We start from the raw sequence: 21459 nt of genomic DNA on the forward strand, positions 1-21459 counted from the left end.
CAGGCGCCCGCCGCCACACCCGGCTAATTTTGTTTTTGTATTTTTAGTAGACACGGGGTTTCGCCATGTTAGCCAAGATGGTCTCAATCTCCTGACCTCGCAATCCGCCCTCCTCGGCCTCCCAAACTGCTGGGATTACACGCGTGACCCACCGCGCCCAGCCTACAAAAAATTTTTAAAACTTAGCCAAGCACGGTGGTGCATGCATATAGTCCCAGCTACTCAGGAGGGTGCGGCAGGAGGATGGTTTGAGCTCAAGAGCTTGAGGCGGCAGTTAGCCATGATGATGCTGCTGCACACCAGCCCTATCTGAAAAAACAAGCAACAACAACAACAAAAAAATTATTCTCCTACTTCTGAAAGGAATGAGATAACCTTTAAGTTAAGGTGCAGTTTAAGATGAGTCATTAAAGACTAAAACAGAGCAGAATCAAAACAAGGAAGACGAAAGGAGTTTCAGCCTGTGGAATCAATTATCTTATATACTTAGGCAACAAATGTGATGCCACAATCAGGTTTTAGGCAACTGTAGCAAAAATGGTAGCATTTCAGACAACATGTAGAAGATAACATTTTTACCATTACCAATCTGAAACAGCTTCACAAAAAGTGTTTTAGTACTGTTGAGATGTTTAAAAGAACAAGAGTTTGGGGAGCTGTGAAGTCTCCACCTTAAAAACAGTCTCTAAAAACTTTCTGGACTAAAGCTGAAGGGCCATAATGCAGAGATATCTTTCAGTGATCACTGAAGTCATCACATTGAATGTTGTTCATTGTGTCATGTCTGCAAGGTGCCAGAGAAGAGAGAAACAGGCTTTCCTGTATGGTGTCCAGTCACTGACAATAGAGGGGTATGAGGAGAAGTTAAGAGGAAACATGTTTGGCAGAATGCCAGAGGAGCTCTTTAGTGCCTGTTTATGGAGTTTTTACTGTGTGCGTGGGGATTGTCCCTGGGAGGAAAAGGAGAAGAATAGGAGGTGATTTACATGGACTGCGGTGATGACTTAATGCTTTTTTGAATATTATACCAATGAAAAGATTAATATGATGCCAGGAAGTAAGTGACCAAGAAGCAGAGAAAGAAGAGGAGGCACAAGTTCAAAAGTCTGTAGAGGCCAGAGAGACCAGAGAGGGGAATAAAGTGAGCCAGGTGGAACTGTGAGAAACCATCTGATCCATGATCCATCTAATGTGGCAATCCCTTGTCAGCAACAGATTGTAGGCCCAATATCTGTTCATTCAACAAAGATTTATTGGGTGCCAACCTGTGTGCTATGGTCTCTTATGGTCACTGAGGATAAATTAGTAAATCAAAAGGACAAATATCCCTGCCAATGAATTGACACTTACCTTTTTTTCTTAATTAACAAGTAAAAATTGGATATGTTTATCATGTACAAAGTATTCTTTTAAAATATGTATTCATTGTGGAATGGCTTAAATCAAGCTAATTAACATAGGCATTACTTCTCATACTTGTTTTGGTTGTGAGAACATTTATTTAGTCTCTTTGCAATTTGCAAGAATACAATACGTTGTTATTAACTATAGTAAGCATGTTGTGCAGCTGAGTTCTTGAACTCATTCTTCCTAACTGAAATTTTGTACCTTTTGACTAACTTTCCCTAAACCCCTCACCTCTATCCTTTAGTAACCACCATTCTATTCTCTACTTCTATGAATTCAACTTTTTAAGATTCCACATATAAGTGAGATTGTGTGCTATTTGTCTTTCTGGGCCTGGCTTATTTCACTTAACATAATATCCTCCAGGTTCATCTATGTTGCTGCAAATGACAGGAGTTCTCTTTAAAAAAAAAAAAAAAATCAAAAATAGAGATGGGGTGTCCTAGGCTAGTCTGGAAGTCCTGAACCCTGGGCTCAAGTGTTCCTCCCACCTTGGCCTTCCTTCCAGAGTGCTTGGATTACAGTTGTGAGCTACCATATCTGGCTGGATTTCCTTCTTTTTAAAGATTGAATAGTATTCCATTGTGTGTGTGTATAACACACAGTGGAATATTATTTAGCCATAAAAAAGAAAGAAGTATTGATAACATGTTCCAACACGGATAAACCTTGAAAATGTTTTGTTAAATGAAGGAAACCAAGCACAAAGACCACATATTATGTGGTTTCATTTAATATTCAGAATAGGCAAATCCATAGAGACAGAAAGCAGATGTGGTTTTCCGGGATTGGGCAGGGAATGTGGGCAGTGATTGCTTGATGATCAACAGGGTTTCCTTTTGGAGTGATGAAAATGTTCTGGAACTAGATAGTAATGTTGGTTGTACTACACTGTGAATGTACTAAATGTCATTAAATTGTACACTTAAAATGGTTGAAGACCAGTTGCAGTGGCTCATACCTGTAAATCCAGTACTTTGGGAGGGCGAAGCAGGAAGACTACATGAGTTCAGGAGTTTGAGACCAGCCTGGGCAACATTTGAAACCCCGTCTCTACAAAAAAAAGTACAAAAATTAGCTAGCCGTGGTGGCATGTGCCTGTAGTCTCAGCTACTTGGGAGCTGAGGTGAGAGGATCACTGGAGTCTTGGAGGTTGAGGCTGCAGTGAGCCATGATTGCACCAGCTGGTTTGCACTTGAGCCTGGGCAACAGAGCGAGACCCTGTCTCAAAATAAATAAATAATAAAATGGTGAAAATGGTGAATTTCAGTTATGTGAGTTGTATTTAAAAAATAATGACATTTAGAAAGACTTTCAGAAACGTGTGCTTTATGTCTTGGACATGAGAAGGTGGTTTAGCTAGAGTGGAGACTTTGTAAGGGGGAGTGGTGGATGCTAAGGGTGGGAAAAGGTTTGGCTAGATATTGAAAGATATTGACTGGCTAAGGAGTTTAGCAGCTGTAAATGTAGCACCATATACTCCATGAGGAAGAAGGAAACTCAAGAGAGGTTGGTGCTCTGTGAATCCCAGCTAAAGATGAAGTTTCAAGCAAAGGAAGTGGCCTGTAGTTTTATCAGTCTATGCCGTTGCTACTTACCTAACAGAGTTTTGTGACAATCTCACAAAAGTTTCAGTATTAGTTTAGAGTTTCTTCTTCAAAAAAAAAACTTTATAAAAGGATAATCTTCTTTTAAAATAATCATCCTGAATATAAAACTATGTAGATAAAAAATCTAAACATTATATATATATGCTAATAAAAAGTTCCTTTAAGTTTAAGGAATTAAAACATCTTTAATTCTTTAACTCCTTGCTTCTCATATGGTAAATCTAGAGTTATCTAGATTGTTTTTTGCATAGACTTAGCATCATCATCATCATCATCATCATCATCACTTTTTCACAAAAATAGGTACATATGGGCCGGGCACTGTGGCTCACGCCTGTAATCCCAGCACTTTGGGAGGCCGAGGCGGGTGGATCATGAGGTCAGGAGATTGAGACCATCCAGGCTACCATGGTGAAACCCCGTCTCTACTAAAAATACAAAGAAATTAGCTGGGCTTGCGCCTGTAGTCCCAGCTACTCGGGAGGCTGAGGCAGGAGAATGGCGTGATCCCAGGAGGTGGAGCTTGCAGTAAGCCAAGATCGTGCCACTGCACTCCAGCCTGGGCAACAGAGTGAGACTCCGTCTCAAAAAAAAAAAAAAAAGGCACATATGATTCATAGTATTTTTTGCATGTTTCTTTAGAAAATGTTTATCTTGGCTGTCTTTGCACTTCTTTCTTTTGGACCATTACATTATATGCTATTTTATTTGTAAAAACAAACAAAAAGTTGAAAAGTAACGGCCACATACCTCTATTAGAGGATGAATTGTTATAAAATGTGAAAGTAGCTAACACACACTGAGCACTTAATATGTGCCAGGCACTATTCTGAACATATTAATTATTGACTCTTTATAAGCTGATGAGGTAGATGTTATTGTTATCTTCCTTTTGCAGAGGAGCTAACTGAGGTACAGATGAAAAAATTGTCCTGCCAATGTCCAGAGTTAGGTGGTGGCAGAGATGGGTTCCAGGACCAGCTTCATCTCCAAGTCATGTTCCCATGAGGAATGCTGTGGCTGGTGGTGTCACATTTTACTTAGGATTTTTTCAAGAAAAGTCAATCTGGAATTTTTTGTGAAATTTTCCAAGTTTTAACGTTGGCTTAAAAAATAGCTTTATTGAGATATAATTCAAATGCCATCAATTTACCCCTTTAAACTGTACATTTAATGGTTTTTAGTGTATTCACAGTATTGATTGTATAACTGTTTCTTCTATCTAGGTCAAAAATATTTTTAGCACCCACATAGGAGACCCCATTGCATTCCTAAGCAGTCACTCTCCATCTTCTCTTCCTTCAGCACCTGGAAACCACTAATCCGCTCTCTGTATGGATTTGCCTATTCTGGATAATTCACCTAAATGAAATCAAATAATATGTGACCTATTTGTCTGTCTTCTTTCATTTAGCATAATGTTTTCAAGATTCATTCATGTTGGAGCATGTATCAGTGCTTCATTTTATGGCTGAATAATTTTTTTTTTTTTTTTTGAGACAGAATCTCGCTCTGTTGCCCAGGCTGGAGTGCAGTGGCATGATCTTGGCTCACCACAAGCCCCACCTCCCGGGTTCAAGCGATTCTCCTGCCTCAGCCTCCCAAGTAGCTGGGACTATAGGCATGCACCACCATGCCCTGCTAATTTTTTTGTGTTTTCAGGAGAGATGGCTTTCACTATGTTGGCCAGGCTGGTCTTGAACTCCTGACCTCGTGATCTGTCCGGCTTGGCCTCCCAAAGTGCTAGGATTACAGGCGTGAGCCACTGCACCTGGCAATAATATTCTTTGTAGAGATATATCACAATTTGTTTATTCATTTGTTGATTTACATATGGGTTGTTTCCACCTTTTGGCTTTTAGGAATAATGCTGCTAATGAATATTAGTGCACAGGTATCTGTTTGAGTCTCTGCTTTCAGTTCTTTTGAGTGTATACCTAGAAGAGGAATTGCTGGATCATATGCTAATTCTGTGTTTAACCTTTTGAGTAACTACCACTGTTTTCCACAATAGCTACACTATTTTACATTCCTGCCAGCAATGTATGAGGATTCCAGTTTTTTCATATCCTTGCTAACACTCTTCATTTTCTGTTCTTTTGTTGTTGTCGTTGTTTATTACAGCCATCCTAGTGGGTGAGAGGTGGTATCTCTGATTTAGATTTGCATTTCCCTAATGACTAATGATATTGAACTTCTTTTGTTGTTGTTGTTAATTTACTGAGCTGAAAGAGTTCTTTCTTTTCTACATTCTAGTTCAAGTCCCTTATCAGATATATGATTTGCAAAAATGTGTGGGTTCTGTGCGTTTTCATTTTCTTGATGGTATCCTTTGAAGCACAGAAGTTTAATTTTGATGAAGTTCAATTTACCCATTTGGCTCTGTTTTAATTTTTTTTAATTTAATTTTATTTTTTTTTTTTTTTTTTTTGAGACGTAGTCTTATTCTGTCGCCAGACTGGAGTGCAGTGGCACAATCTGGGCTCACTGCAACCTCTGTCTCCCTAGTTCAAGAGATTCTTCTGCCTCAGCCTGATGAGTAGCTGAGATTACAGCCACGTGCCACCACGCCCAGCTAATTGTATTTGTAGTAGGGACGGGGTTTCACCGTGTTGGCCAGGATGGTCTCGATCTCTTGACCTCGTGATCTGCCTGCCTCGGCCTCCCAAAGTGCTGGGATTACAAGTATGAGCCACCGTGCCCAGCCTTGGCTCTGTTTTTAAAAAGAAATACCTGGTAAGTCAGATTCCAGCCCACTAATTGCCTGCTTGTGATTGCTGCTCTGCTGCCACTGCCCCAGAAACCATTTGGAAAAATCCTCATGCTTTTTGAAAATACCTGTTTTCCGAAGAGATGGGGCAAGCTCTGGAAGGCAGGAAAGGCAGATTTCTCACCAGGAGCAATTTTGTTTTGGTTCCCCTTTTCCACTCCTGAAGTTCCTTCACTTAGAACACCTTGATGTAGATGTGGGGGCATAGTAGGAAGTGGACAGAGGATCAAGGTCTCCAGGTCTTGAAAATTTTATGTTGATCAAAAGACAATATTGGTTAAAATAAAAGATTAAATTGGTGAAAATAAATATTTGCCTTGAGCCATAGATGATGTCATTTAAAATCAGAATGGCCTTATATAAGAGTGTGGTTAGTAATTGTGTGTTTCTAGGAAGAAAGGTTTATGGACCAGTACACCTAGAAGTCATTTGGGGTTAGGTCTTACCCTTTATATTTCTTTGCATGTGTACTTGGGAGGAGAGGAGGACAGATAACTGTATTCATTCATAGTCATTCATACACATAAGTGAAAAATAGTTAAATCTGCAGGCCTTTACCTCTACCAAGAAAAGGAGAGCTTTACTTTGGAGGTGGAAAGGGAGTGCAAGTTTTTGTGGAACAGTCTGTCTTTTGAGAAGCAGTACAAACCCAGGTAGGCTACTGGATCACGGTGCAAAGACAGAACGTGGGAAAATCAAGGGTGCCATGTTTGCTGGATCTGTGGCTTTGCTTAGAGCTGGACCTTGGCTGAGGAAAGGAGGAAGAAGCGTTTGTGTTGTTCCTTCCCTCTTATACTAACACACCTGCATTGTTAGTCCTAGGTTTCACCCCAAAGGCATTTTGCTGACCAATTTGGAGACATGGTTACAACTCGTCTTATGGTTTGTGGGAAAGTGGGTTCCAGGTTCTAAATAACACCCTTATGTTGGGAATGCAAACTGTTGATCTCTGGGAGACTAAACGTATGTCTCATTGTCACCTTGATTTCAGAGCATATACTCTTAATTCTGAATCCATGAAGTCCTGTGATATAGAGGTGGGGGTGAGTTCCCATGTGCTTAGTGAGAGGGTTCAGGAGTTTGTTAAAGAAATGGAATTTGTGGAAGAATTTTGATTGAACAGCAGGATTTCTGCCAAGGGAGGGAAACTGTTATAGATGGAGTGACCTATATGAGCAAAGGCTTGGGAGCTGGGAGTTGGATGGGGTTGGGGTGGGGGCATGTTTGAAGTTCTGAATTTGTCATTTGGGCTGGACCATAGACCACCTGTAGGAGGCAACTGAACAGTGTAGAAGTGGTGGAGCTGAGGCAAGGGCAGACCGTAGAGGACCTTGAATGCTAGGAGAGAAGTTTTTATTTATTTTATCAGTCAGTGGGGAGCTCCTAAAAATGTTAGAGCAATCACTAACATGGCTAAAGCCATAATTCAGCAAGATTGGTCTGATGTATAGTGTACATAGATTAGAATTAGGGCTTACTATGTGACAAGTATGGTACTAATAATAATAGCTGACACAGTGTGCTTTTTTGCGCTGTAAATTTCTTAATGTTCCTCATAAACTAGTTACTCTTGTTTTACTCATTTTATAGGTGTAGAAACATGCACAGAGAGGCTAAGTGATTTCCCCAGAGTTACACAGCTCGTAGTGGTAGAAGTGGGATTCAGCCTGGGCAGATAGGCCCTAGAACCCATGCTCTTAATGGCTGAGCCCCCAAAAATGGTGATATTTACAGCATTGTCAGTACAAAGGTACATGGGAAATTATGTTTAACAATGTGTTTAACCTGCATTTTATGGTAGCTGACGCAGTACACTAGAACTCTATACAGTCAACTTCCTTTTATAGCTGAATATTGGTCCAACTTTTCCATTCCTTGTCTTTTTTTTTTTTTTTTTTTTGAAACAGGGTCTTGCTCTGTCATCCAGGCTGGAGTACAGTGGCACGATCTCAGTTCACTGCAGCCTCAATCTCCCAAACTTAAGCAGTCCTCCCCCTCAGCCTCCCAAGTAGCTGGGAGTATAGGCACATGCCTGCATGCCTGGCTGTTTTTTGTTTTTTGTTTTTTGTTTTTCAGTAGAGACAATGCCTCACTGTGTTGCCCAGACTGGTCTCCAACACCTGAGCCTTGGTCCCCCAAAGTGCTGGGATTACAGGCATCAGCCTATCACGCCTGGCCTCCATTCCTTTTCTATAACTTAAAACTTTCTATTTTTAAAAAACTCTTCAGCCTAAAGACTTTAAATGAACATTTCAAATCAAGTTCGTCATAAAACTACAAGCCAGTTTTAAATCCCTAGAAACACTGGGCATTATTAATTACCTTTTATGTTATAATTTATTATTACCTTTTATATGTGTATTTTCAAATTTTCTTCTCTTTTCAAGCAATTTGCTATTACTGGTGAATGTTTCTTTGGGAGAGTTCATATGTACATGCAAACATATGATTAAGAAAACAATCCAAAAATTCAAGGGTTTGAGATGTTTAGCAAATGATACATTTTACTATAGAATGAGTATGTGTACAGGTTAAGTTTTTAAAAAGCTATGTATGTCGTATCTTTAAGTCCTCACACTTGCAACTGTCTTTATTATTCCTAATTTTGCGCTTGATTGCTATCAATTCCAGCCACTATGCTGATGAATTCAATTTACTCTTTCCACTTTTCTCCCTCTACTGGAATACTGATATTCATGACAAGCTATAAGGTAATTTCACTAGAGGGAGCATAGTTAAGGGAAGGCATGCCCCTTGTGCAGAATACAGCCCTGGCTCTCTCTGGAGAAGAAAGAGGGAAAGGGAAAGATGTAGTCAGAGGAGTGAGAGAGGATTTGAACAAAGGCTCAGCCAATTTTAGGAAGATATAAAGAAACCAAAGCCAACACATTCCTAATTTAGTGGATCTGAGTTTCTTGTTACTCAAATGACTTCGGTCCTTTGGGGTTGATAATGGAGAATCTCTGTTACCAACCCTGTAATTTACACAGATAAGTATACTGTACTTAACTGCTTTTCAAGTTTATTAAAATGTTGTATTGGGACTGGCGGTTTTTTCCAATTAAAAACGGTTGTGTGGGATCTTGTACCTTAGAAATGTTTTGGGTAGTTTTAGCCTTTTTACATTAAACTGGATTTAATGTAGGAAAGGTCAACTTTTTGTTTTGTTTTGTTTTTGTACATTATGATACCTTTGGCCTTTGAACAAAACGTTTAATGAGTGCAAAGAATCCTTTTTGTAAAGAGAGACTTGTTACCCTTGGCATCTACTGAGAACATCCCTAAATTTGGGTGATGAGATAAGACCACATTTTAAATACGTCCTTGGAAGGGATGAAATGCACAGAATTTGCAGTACTTCACCTCTGACAGCCCAGTTCTTAAGCCATAGACAATCTAGTTGGTGGTGACAGTTTTTCTCCACAAGAGTGTTTCGATGAATTGTTTCCCCTACTTCCTACTTTTCTCACATACTCAGTGAAATTACTATCTTGTGTTCACCCTGGTGCCTAGTAGAGTGCCTGGTCTGTAGCAGGCAATCAGGAATTGTTGGATAAACGGAATACTCATTACTCAAGCCATATAAAATGAATTATTACTTCAGTTTGTAGACAGTGAAGTTCCTCAGAGTTACAAGGCATCATCAGAAATGCACTGGCAGAAGCACTGATTGATATTATACAGGCATAATACTATATTAAAATAACATATTAAGTGAATATAAATTGTATTGGCCTGATGTGGTGGCTCATGCCTGTAATCCCAACACTTTTGGAGGCCAAGGCAGGAGGACTGCTTGAGCTCAGGAGTTTGAGACCAGCCTGGGCAACATAGTGAGACCTTGTCATCTCCACACACACATACACACACACAAAATTTATACACATTTATATTCTTTTTATAATTTGGTGGTATGGAAAGGGGACTATCTAGGTAAGAGGTCATCAAGTTCTTTACTGTGGGACTGTAGGTAATACAGCTAAGTATTGGGTTTCTGTTGTACTCGTTTATAAACAGTGTGCTTTGCATAAGGAACGCTTTTAAAAGTTGCCAAAATTCAAATATCAGATGCACTGTGTCAGCTTGCTGTTGTGACTTTTTTTGATGACTCATTCCAACTTTAAGGAAACTTCTAACAACTATGGATATCAGAACATTTCTAGGAGTTAGGACTTTTTTTATGGGTGAAGAAAGAGTGGGTAAAATGCATTGGCTGCAGCAAAAGAGAACTGGTTGAAGAAATACCCGGAAATGCCCGTCAATCTCTTGTCTGCACATCCTCTTCAGTTTGATAGTAAGTTTCCTAAAGGATTGAGCTGGATTGCTCAGTTTGATAGAAGATGCTTGTTTATAGTGCTTATTTATGAGATTCCTCAATAATTGATAGCTTGCTATTAGTTTTGAGTATTGAGGTACTCAATAATTGGTAACTGCTATTTGTAATAATTTCCCTTAATAACGATAATGCCAAGAGGATACTTAATATTTTTCATTTTAAGCCTGGTTGTGTTTTATTAAACCAATCAAAAACTTTGAAGAACAAAAGAGGTATCAAGCAGGAATTAGGAAAGAAGTTGAAGTACTCTAAATTGCTGTATTGATCCCCATTGGCTAGAAGTCATATTAGTGAATCTTGAAGTAGTTTCACATCCAAGAGAGGAAAATCAAGCAATGTCTTGAGGCAGTAGGACCATACTTAATGTTTGCCATTCTCCTTATATTTGTTCTCACTCTGTACTTTCAGGGATCTGAAGAGCTGTACTCAACAAGCAAGCTCCCTTTGTTATCTATATGGCTTGGTGGCCGCAAGCTTTTCTTTTCAATGGTATCTTCAAATGCCGTTAAAATCCAAATTTTCGTTTTTCTTAAGTGTAGAATTTGAAAATTCCAAGTAATAAATTGTGTACTTTAGGAAAACAGAGGTTGGGTGTTTTCATGTAATTATTCAGATTTTGCAGTGATTTGGAATGAATGAAAAATTGAAAATCTGCACAGGGGTCATCTAAGCTATGTTAAAAGTGAGGAGGGAACTCTATTCCTGTCAAGGGAATTATATGTTTTACTCCTGTGCATTTTTCTCATTGATAGTTATGGAGGAAGTTAAAGATGTAGAAATGATTTTTAAAATTAAATCTTTCCAATCATTTCTACTATTTTGGTTATTTTGTTAAGGACAGGAAGTAACCATGGTTTCACTTTTTGGACTTGTTTGCATGCAATCCAGGAAAAAATTTTACAGACTTATTTCTAAATCTTTCTAAAATAAAAATGTGTGTGTGTGTGTGTGTGTGTGTGCTTTTAAATTTTGAACCCCAAACCCTCTCTACCAGTCCCACCTTATGTTTGGGTTGCAGTAACATTTCTTTATTAATTTTTATGCTTACGTAAACTTTTCTGTGTTTCTGCAAGTTGGACCAACAAAGAAGTTGGCCACCTCTGTCACACCAGATGTTTGAGGTAAAAAAAAAACCAAAAAAAAAAAAACAAGAATTCCACTTCCTCCCCATCTAGTCAGAGAAAGCACTTGTGAGCAAGCATCTCTGACACACATTACAGGAGTTGATACTACTGCAGTGTGAAACATGCGTGAAACATGCTGATGAGAATCACTGTTTTTGTCTCAGGCTTCAAATTTTCACATCAATTTGAGAAAATAGTAATAATATCAACACTTATTGAAAGTGGTGTGGTCTGCTACTGTTTCAAGTATTTTTAATACTTTAGGTCATTAAGTAGCCTTTTATTTTGCCGTCTGTAGCCTATCGCTAAGCAAATGTTGTGTATGTTGGGGAGGGGTGCTAAGTTTTGTGGGCCAATGCTTAATTTAGTGAACAAAATTTGACCAAAACCAGTATTTTCTAAACATGTTTTGTAGGAATTCCTTATATTCTCCTAATCCCTGGGGTCTCGTTCTGCCCAAGAAAAGACAACCATAAACAGGGAAGGACTAACAACTTAAGTTAAAAATGAATCAGATTTTTATTTTTGGGGTGAATGAATCACTTCCAGGAGCAGTGGAAACCCAGAAACTTGGGGTGGTGCCTCTAAAATATGTACACGGGTTAAAGCTCCTCTCGGTTTGTTTCACTCTCCTCCATTCCCTCGCACACTGATCTCATGGTCTCTCCTCTGGACGAATTCAAGTTCCCCGGGCGCACAATGTGACTTCCAATTGCGGGTCGGGGCACACATGTGGGCGGCGTGGCGGGCACACGGTACTTCGTCCTGACACCTGGGCAGACACCTGGGCGGCACTTCCCGGTAGCCCAAGGTTCCCTGCACGCCCGGAGTCCGCTCTGCGGCGGCTTCCCATTCATGCTTTTGACAACTCTGCGGCCCCCCGCAAGCCGAAGGCAAAGTGCCCCCTGCACTAGCCTCTCCCGCGCTGCCCTGGGGCCGGCCGGTTGGCTCCTCCATAGGTGGCTGCATTTCCGACTTCGCCCTGGCTCCAGTCCGGGGGCTTGACGTGCAAACTTCGCCGGAGCGAGCTGAGAGGGAGGGACCGGCAAGTGGGAGGAGGCGGCGGGAGGCGCCTCCGCTTAAGGGAGCCGGCCGGGTGCCGCCGCTCGGACGGACGCGGGGACGGAAGGAAGGAGCGGGGCAGCCGGGCCGGGCCCGGGGATGCGAGCGGCCGAAGGGTGGGCAGCTGGAGGTCCTGGGGTGCGGCTCGGGCTTTTCCGCGCGGGCTGCCATGGTGGGGCGCGGGGTTGGAGCGGGGCCGCTCTGGCGCTGGCCTCCGCGCCAGGTCCTCTGAGCAGAGGTAGACAGGGGACCCAGCGCCGCGGTGGCGGGCCGCCTGCTGCCCGTCCCCTCCCTCGGGCGGCCGCGGGAGTCGAAAGCGAAAGCTAGCCCGCGCCGCGGACTTTGCGCCCGGGGCTGGGGTTGGCCTCGAGGAGGCGGGCTTGGGGGGCTGGGCGGCCATGGGGGCGCTGTCAGCGTGCCCCACCCGGTCCGCGGGCCGCGCACGCCGCCGGAACTCCCTGGCGCCTCCTTAAAAAACGGCCCCCGCGCGACTCTTTCCCCCCTTTTTTTTTGTTACATTGTAGGAGCGGAAAGAATGTCGGAGCGGGCCGCGGATGACGTCAGGGGGGAGCCGCGCCGCGCGGCGGCAGCGGCGGGCGGAGCAGCGGCCGCGGCCGGCCGGCAGCAGCAGCAGCAGCCTCAGCCTCCGCAATCCCAGCGGCAGCAGCAGCCGCCACCGCCGCCACGGCGCCCACGGCCAGAGGACGGCGGGCCCGGCGCCGCCTCCACCTCGGCTGCCGCAATGGCGACGGTCGGGGAGCGCAGGCCTCTGCCCAGTCCTGAAGTGATGCTGGGACAGTCGTGGAATCTGTGGGTTGAGGCTTCCAAACTTCCTGGGAAGGACGGTGAGTGTCCACGCCCTCCTCCTCCCTTCACCCCCTCGCGACCCCCTCCTCTCTCCTCCCCTCCCCCCTGCCCCCCTCCTGTGACCCGCCCCCTCGAGGGGCAGAGATGCTGTCGTTTGCTGGGTTGCGGAACGCGGAGGTGCCCACACCTACCCCGTGCGTGCGTGAGTGTGCGTCACACTCCCGGCCACTGACCTGCCTCTCCCCTCCTCCTGTGTGTGTATATCTCCTAGGGACAGAATTGGACGAAAGTTTCAAGGAGTTTGGGAAAAACCGCGAAGTCATGGGGCTCTGTCGGGAAGGTGAGTCCAGCCCCCCTGATGGAGTTTGTGCAAACCCCTGGGAAGTTTCCTTGACAGTTCACTGGGGCCGGGAACTTCAGCCCACCATACCGACTCCCCGTGCCTGCGAAGATGCTGCCTGAGGGAGGGAGGGAGGGGGCAGAGCGCTTGGAAAGTTTGGTTTGGGGGCCTCCTGTAATAAGGAGTGTCCGGAATCCTTCTGTGACCAGGCAGGAGCAGTAGCATTGGTGATGAGCGCTGGGAACCGGCGGGAAGTTTAACCTAGATCTCTGCATTTCTGACCTCCTTACGGAGAAACACGAGTAGAGGAAGGAATTCTCAGCTTTGAAACCTTCCCACGAATGCTTAGGGGACATTTTCTGTTGGCAATCGAAACGAATTTTGAACTTAAAGATGATGCTTTACCTATGCAGTCTTATTTATGTAGGATTTAAGGTACAAGTTGAGGATGCTACAAAAAGATCATCATAACTTGGAGTGCAATTTGGTCAGTTTTTTTGCGAGCTGCCAAGATCACGGGGGAAAGCAAGAGAGAATTTTATTTGGTCAAACAAGCCTTTACTGCCCGTAGCTGGTGAAATCAGGGTCTAATTATTTGTTAGTTTTAAACTGTTTGGTAAAAAGATACACTAGGGAAATAGGGTATGCCTCCAAATGAAAATCAGGCCAGGTATCTGGAAACTGTCAGACTTTTTCTTGAGATTTTCTTTTTCTTTGAGTAGTCAGCTTTTGCTGTCTAATACCTGCACTAGGCCTGGGCACACCGTGGTCAGAAAGGACTTGTGAAGTCCAGTGAACTTCGGGTTCAGTTTCAAGTTATTCTTTCAGTGAGTTAGGACAAGGCTGTGAGTGAGGTTTGACCCGGAATACTGAGTTTAGAGTCCCCGAATGCAATTTTATTTCTCACTCGTAGCCATTTATTTTGCAGAATTTTTGTCTCTGGCCCAAAAGTAGGTAGAACTTTGGCAACTGGAACATTTTTAAGTCCAAAGTTTGCCCATTGTTACTGTCTTCACATTTCCTTCTTGCTTTTCACACCTGCTTTTTCTTCACTTAATTCTGTTTCGGTTTTTTTGAATTGGCCGCTCGTTAGCCTCTTGGCACTCGGAGGAAGAGTAATACCAGTGACAGCCCGATGAGAGCTTCCAATTGGAACAGATTATAGAACAAATAAGTTGATTTTTAAAATGAGAATTGCTATTTGAGGGTAAAGGAAAGCAAGGGAAAGCACAGGACTTGTTGATGATGTTGCAATAGGAAAAATCAGTTGCTAGTCCGGTTTTAGTGCTGAATTGGCAGCCTGCCTGGGCTTAAAAAATTAAAATCACTAGGTGGCAACTCTCATAGTAAGCAGTTGGAGTAGAGCTTTAGAGGACCTGACCTACTCTTGTTCTTAGTTTTCTTTCTCTGGGTGTGGATACATATCTCATAAAAGGTTTCTAAATCTGTGTGAAAACAAGGTTGTAATTATCAATAATTCTGCTGTAAAGGATGAGTTAAGTATTAATGTTTCACTGGGTGCCTTGAGCTGAACAGGGACCCAACCAAATTAAGGGGACTGTACCTAATTTTTGCTATATGTATTATTTTCTGTTGGGATGCTTTTATCAGCGTGTTTTCCATGAAGATCTAAGACGTTAAACTACCTACTTGAGGTACAAAAGGGACATGGATCTTGTTAGTGTTTTGTTTTGTTTTGTTTTGTTTTTTGAGACAGAGTCTCGCTCTGTAGCCAGGCTGGAGTGCAGTGGTGCGATCTTGGCTCAGTGCAACCTCCGCCTCCTCAGTGCAACCTCCACCTCCCGGGTTCAAGCGATTCTCCTGCCTCAGCCTCCCGAGTAGCTGGGACTACAGGCGGCGGGCCACCACGCCCAGCTAATTTTTTGTGTTTTAGTAGAGAGGAGGTTTCACCACGTTGGCCAGGATGGTCTCAATCTCCTGACCTCGTGATCCACCTGCCTCGGCCTCCCAAAGTGCTGGGATTACAGGTGTGAGCCACCGCGCCTGGCCCTTGTTAGTGTTTTTTAAGGGTTCCCCTCCTCCCCCTTTTAAAGCTGCTCTAACCATTTAGAGGATGCTGTAGCTACCAGGCCACTTGGAACTTACACCTGTCTGAGTTGAGACTGAAGTTTTAAATTCAGTCGGTTCTTCATTTGTTTGTGACTTTGTGGATTATCTGGGGATATTTTAAAATCCAAGTTTGAGGATGTCCAGCACTCACTCAGTGGACCTTTATGTTCTCCTAACACACCATTGTAGGCCGCTTCAGAAATGAAAATACATTTAATATTATCAAAACTTATTAGACTATTATTCATTGTCTGGTTAAAATTATCAGCTACCAAGAAAAGATGTTTTGAAATTAAATCCATACTGATTCCTCTTGTTAAATTGAAGAAACATGTAGATAAATTGATCATGTGAATGAATCACTGGAAGTCAGAAACGACTCTTTTTTTTTTTTTGAGACGGAGTCTGACTCTGTTGCCCAGGCTGGAGTGCAGTGGCGAGTTCTCGGCTCACTGCACCCTCTGCTTCCTGGGTTCAAGTGATTCTCTGGCCTCATCCTCCCTAGTAGGTGGGATTACAGGCATGCACCACCACACCTGGCTAATTTTTGTATTTTTTGTAGAGATGGAGTTTCATTCACCATGTTAGTCTGGTCTCAAGCTCCTGACCGCTAGGTGATCCACCCGCCTCGGCCTCCCCAAAGTGCTGGGATTACAGGCATGAGCGACCACCCCCGCCAGAAACTCCTCATCTTGAAATATCTCTGGGAATATGCGCTTGACTTGAATTCTCCAATGTGCAATTTTGGACCTAGGGGTTAGAAAGCCTGGATGTGAGAGAAAGCTGCTTAACCTTGCATTAGTTATTTCATCTTTCTGAATATACTTTGCCTCTTTGGAAGATAATACTACCTACTTCCCAAGGTTATTGTAGGAGTTGAAATTAAATTAGGTAACATGTGAGTGACTCAGTACACACTAACTCCTTTTAACTTTCGACTGCTGATAACCTGACTTCTTAATTCTATATTTCTAGGTACGGGAATTTTTAATCTGTGACCTTTGAAAAGGCTTCAGGGGGTTGTAGTTCCCCTGAAATTGTATGCAAAATAATATGTCAGTTTTCTAGGGTAGGTGTTCACAGCTTCCTTTGGATTCTCAAAAGGATCATTTACATGTCCCCACCCCTAAAATTCAAAACTGCTGAGCTAGGCTCTCTGCCTGTTTTTTCTTTTCACTTTTTCTTCTTGTAACACATTACTTTGACCAACTCCTATCAGGCAAGACTACCCAGGGGTTAGTGCTGTGGCAGAAGGTTGGAACTCTTGATTTAGATGGAGGGAAATTATTTGTGGTTTAGGTAGTAAACCTACCCAAGGCAAGACTACCCAAGGGTTAATGTTGTGGCAGAAGGTTGGAACTCTTGATTTAGATGGAGGGCAATTATTTGTGGTTTAGGTAGTGTATCATCCCTCTTCTGCCATTTAGCACAGGTAGGCAAATGTTAAGACAAAATTTGGTTATTGCTCAGAGGTCAACCTAGTTTTGTTTGCATTCTTGTATTGCCTTATTCTTGTTCTGTAATTTGTAATATTAGTTGTTAGCATGATTAATTTTGGTGGGAAGAAATTGGTAATACATTTTGACTTTTTGTTGTTGTTGTTGTTGAGATGGAGTCTCGCTGTGTCACCCAGGCTGGAGTGCAATGGTACAGGCGTGATCTCGGCTCACCGCAACTTCCACCTCCTGGGTTCAAGCGATCCTCTTACCTCAGCCTCCCAAGTAGCTGGGATTACAGGCACCTGCCACCACACCTGGCTACTTTTTGTATTTTTAGTAGAGATGGGGTTTCACCATGTTGGCCAGGCTGGTCTCGAACTCCTGACCTGAAGTGATCCACCCACCTCGGCCTCCCAAAGTATTGGGATGACAGGTATGAGCCACTGCGCCCGGTTGATGTTTTTGAAATGATTAAACTCAAAAGACAAATTACTGTTTTTTCCCCAAGGTGATTTGTGAAATTCCGGACTTCCACAAATTTTGGATTTGTGAAACTTAACAAAATTATGTTTAGATTGAATTAATTGGTACTAATAACTGATTAGGGTTTCTATATTAGTGCCTGAACATTTAGAGACCCTTAAAAAAATAAAAACTTTAAATGCCTTAGTTGCACAGCAGATTTTAAAACCTATATGGTGTCATTGTAGGAGTCAACAAGGGTATTGGGAAAAATGACATCTTTGGGAAGCTGTCCATAACTTCTCTAACTGTTGTATGGTATCAAAGTACTCTGTACTTTTTCTTTCTGCACTCTACACGTCAGCATTTGAAACTCTGCATTATGTGATGGCTCCTTGTTTAGAGAGTAAGTTTCCTGAAGGCAGGAGTGTTGTTGATGAAGGCATATTCAGCTCCTGCACACCATTGTGCTCAGTAAATATTTGCCCCAAAAGTGAATAAGTAGAGCTACTAGGAAGATTGAATTGAGTCACTCTAGCGTGTGGTTCAAATGACCAATTTTTCATTGTATTGTGACTCCAAAAGAAGATAGTATTCTGTGTGTTTGTGTGTTTAGGGGGTGTTGCTGTATGGCCCCAGGGGAGGCCAGAAGCTTTCAGCACTTTTCGTTGCTCTGTCTTTAATATAGTGCTCCATTTACACTTTCCAGAAAGGGTACAGACAGGACATCACCTCTCTTATCTTTGATATTTAGGCAAAGAAGTAGAATAGCAACCCAATGTGATGTCCACACTTGATGACAGGTGATTTCGTTGTCATAATTAACCTGAACATGATTGAGCCTGGGGCAAGATGCAAAAGTGCGTGGTTAGCACCTGTAGGCAACTAGAGTTCAAAAAAAAAAAAAAAAAAAAAAACCAAAACAAGCTTGCTGGGGAGTTGGATAGCCTCAGTAAACACAGACTGAGTCAACAGAGTACCACCTTTTTTCTTTCCTAGGGGAAAAAAATGGTTCATCGTTAATTAATGGAAAACAAATAGGTGTTTGTGAAGTATTTTACTATTAAAGGAACTGCACTGTAGGTATAATATCCTCTCCCTGAAGTAGAGAGCATTTCTATTTTTCTCTAGGGTTTCTTTTGTCTGCTTTTCTCCTCAACTGTTTCTTATGGACGATTTGAAACATACAAAGTAGAGAAAATATTTTAATGATCCTCCTTGTATCCATCACACAGTTTCAACAAATAATGAGTCATGACCCAATCTTGCTTCACCTCTGCCCTACTCCTCACAGTGAATTATTTTGAAGCATATCATTTCTTTTGGTTTTTATTTTCTGCTCACATGGACTTCAACTTATTTCCTGCAGAATGGAGGCTTTTTGTGTTCTGCACCTTTCTTTTGAGGCAAGTCAGGCTACCATTCCTGATCTTCTCTGTGGGTGTGTAAATGTTCTGCAGATGACAGTACTTGCAGTCTGCTTATATCTTACGTGGAGATATAAACCAAGCCTCAGACAGGAATCGGTAAAATCCAAGTTCCCTGCCTCAGCATCACCTTGTGCTTGTTGAACATTAATGCACACGTAAGGAGCACTCAGGTGATTTGGTTGCAGATTGGCCACACTTAAGAAACACCTCCATAGATGAGAATCAGCGTGGCCGTGACAGTGGGCAGTGTCCTTGCTGACAGCTCCTGCGCGTGACTCCTTCCCTGTAAGCTCTTCACTAACCCATAGGTGCACGAACCCCCAGAGACCCAGAAAGACCCTCCTGTAGTGGGGACTTTTCCCCAATTGCGGCGTGTGGGCCAAATCTTGCCTGCATGGTTTTTGCATTGCATTGGTTGGAATAAAAACTCAAAAGATTTCATGACATGTGAAAATTATATGACACGTCAATGTCAGTGTCCATAACTAAATTTTATTGAAACATAGCCACGGGCATTCATTTACTTGTCTATGGCTGCTTGCTGCATACAATGAACAGCAGAGTTGACTACACACAAGAGAGACCATATGACCCACCAAGCCCAAAACATTTACTATCTGGTTCTTTACAGGAAAAGTTTGCTGACCACTGTTCTGATGAGTTCCTTGGTTGATAAAAGGAAACCCAATCTGCAGAATTGCAGAATGCGATGTTATTATTCTTGAACTATTTTGAAGGGGAGAATCTTCAAAATAATAAAATCTGTTAGTCTTAAACCAAGAGTTCATTCAATATTAAAGAAACATGTTGAGTTAGAAGGAGATAATGGAGAGTAGAAAGATTTCACATAAGAAGGTTGCTGTCTTTGTCCACTTTTATCATTCACTGTCACTTTTTTTTTTAATGTACTTTAAGTTTTAGGGTACATGTGCACAACGTGCAGGTTTGTTACATATGTATACGTGTGCCATGTTGGTGTGCTGCACCCATTAACTTGTCATTTAGCATTAGGTGTATCTCCTAATGCTATCCCTCCCCCCTACCCCCACCCCACAACAGTCCCCGGTGTGTAACCTTTTTATGGCATACACCTGTTTGGGAGCAGTTCACATACAGAGCACGAATAGAGCTGTTATTGCCCCAGCTTCCAAGAGCCATGGACCATGAGAATGGTGCCTGAGTTCTATTAAGCCCCTCATGGTATGTAAATATGCAGGAGAAAGACTCCAGAACTTTCATGGAATTTCCATTCAAATTCTCCAGAATCGCTGCCCCTGAGCTGGTTTAAAGAAGCTGAAGCCTTGTTATAGGTCTTAGGAGTTATAGGAAGAATTCACTGGGAAACAAATCTGCATTTTGATTGGAGAAGAAGGCAGACAATGTTCTTTAGGCCCCATATCTTTACAATTTTGTGCTTACTGGAAGGTAACACCTGGCACAATCCATGCTGAATTTCTGAACCCTCATGTTTCACAATTCATGGAGACCGTGCGCATGTTTCCACGTGCACAGTAGGATGGGGTTCCCAAGCTGTGTCCAATTTACAGTTTTGATTGGTTCTTGTATACTCTAATCTCAGGAGCGAAGTATGAGGTATTTATGAATCACAATCCTATGATTTAGGTATCACCATTATTTTCATTTTACCGATGAGGAAACTACGACTCAGCAAAGTGAGGTAGCTCGCTAAGATCACAGAGCATGTAAGAGGCCCTATAACCTAGATCTGTCTAACTACTCCACAGCTCACATGCTTAACCATTCTGCTGTTCCGAGCACTTTCCAGAATGTGCATGGCTTTTCATGAGCTTGAGCAGGTCACCCTAACCTTTGTTTTTCTTATCCTTGTCTAGAAATACTGACCTTTACCAAAAGCCATTTTTTTTTAAGTAAAAATATCAGAGCCTTTTCCTTGCTGTGCCTTACAACAGTCGGTGTGTTGTATTTAGTTCTTCTTTTATAAAATTTTTTCTTTGAGGGGGAGGGGAAGTATGTGCAGTTTGCATTAGAAGTAATTGGCTTTTTAAAAAAAGATTAAATGAAAGCTAAGGTTGCAGCAGATAGCAAACACAATCATCTGGGATTTGTGCCATTAAAAAAAATTCCTTTAGAAAGGGAGAAGTGAAATTTCACTATTTAAATAGCATTTCAGTGCAAGATTGCTTTTAATCACATTGATGTTGAGAGTTTTTCTGGCAGTATTTCTAATAAATGTGCCCCTCTGATTATTAAAGTATTTTTTGACTTCTAAGGAAAAAAAGAAGCGTGTTAGTAGACTTAGCAGTTGGAGTTACTGTACTTTTGAGAAAAAGGCAGAGGGTTACATTTATATTCATGTTGTACAGCAGGGATTATAATAAATGAGCAGAAGAAGAACGATTTTTGCATTTCAGCCACTCATAACGTAAAACTAGATTAAGTATTCTTGTTCTTGTTTGTAATAGAGACCCTGCTAGCATGAAATGTTTTTTTGTCTTGTATGTAAGCATATGGCAAGGAAAAAGCACTAGTTCATTATCAATTAGATTCACAATCTTAAAACAGAAACTATTTCCCTCCCAGGTTATACAGATGTTTTCCATAATCTTGAACTCCAGTCATG

General features: G+C 42.1%; 2 protein-coding genes across 11 annotated transcripts in view; one reads left to right on the forward strand and one right to left on the reverse strand.

The window, feature by feature from the left end:
- The window catches only part of ATXN7 (ataxin 7), a 140264-nt gene that overhangs the window by 35238 nt on the left and 83567 nt on the right, over positions 1-21459 (forward strand). For 7 of the 10 annotated variants that reach the window (XM_058437128.1, XM_032149427.2, XM_032149419.2 and 4 more), the window contains exons 3-4: positions 12834-13154; positions 13388-13456. The exons of 1 other annotated variant lie outside the window; for it this stretch is intronic. In XM_058437128.1, coding sequence (XP_058293111.1) covers positions 12845-13154; positions 13388-13456 — 379 coding nt within the window. In that variant the 5' untranslated portion in view covers positions 12834-12844. Of the gene's footprint in view, positions 1-12342; positions 12426-12833; positions 13155-13387; positions 13457-21459 lie in introns of those variants that run through there. 2 more of the 10 variants (XM_058437129.1, XM_032149428.2) reach the window with 1 other exon arrangement.
- Positions 11748-12637, reverse strand: LOC116466623 (potassium/sodium hyperpolarization-activated cyclic nucleotide-gated channel 2-like). Its single transcript, XM_032149434.2, has one exon. It carries the CDS (start codon positions 12478-12480, stop codon positions 11872-11874), a length of 609 nt encoding a protein of 202 aa, XP_032005325.2. The 5' UTR covers positions 12481-12637; the 3' UTR covers positions 11748-11871.

This window comes from Hylobates moloch, unplaced genomic scaffold (assembly GCF_009828535.3).
Source record: "Hylobates moloch isolate HMO894 unplaced genomic scaffold, HMol_V3 SCAFFOLD_4, whole genome shotgun sequence".
NCBI lineage: Eukaryota > Metazoa > Chordata > Mammalia > Primates > Hylobatidae > Hylobates > Hylobates moloch.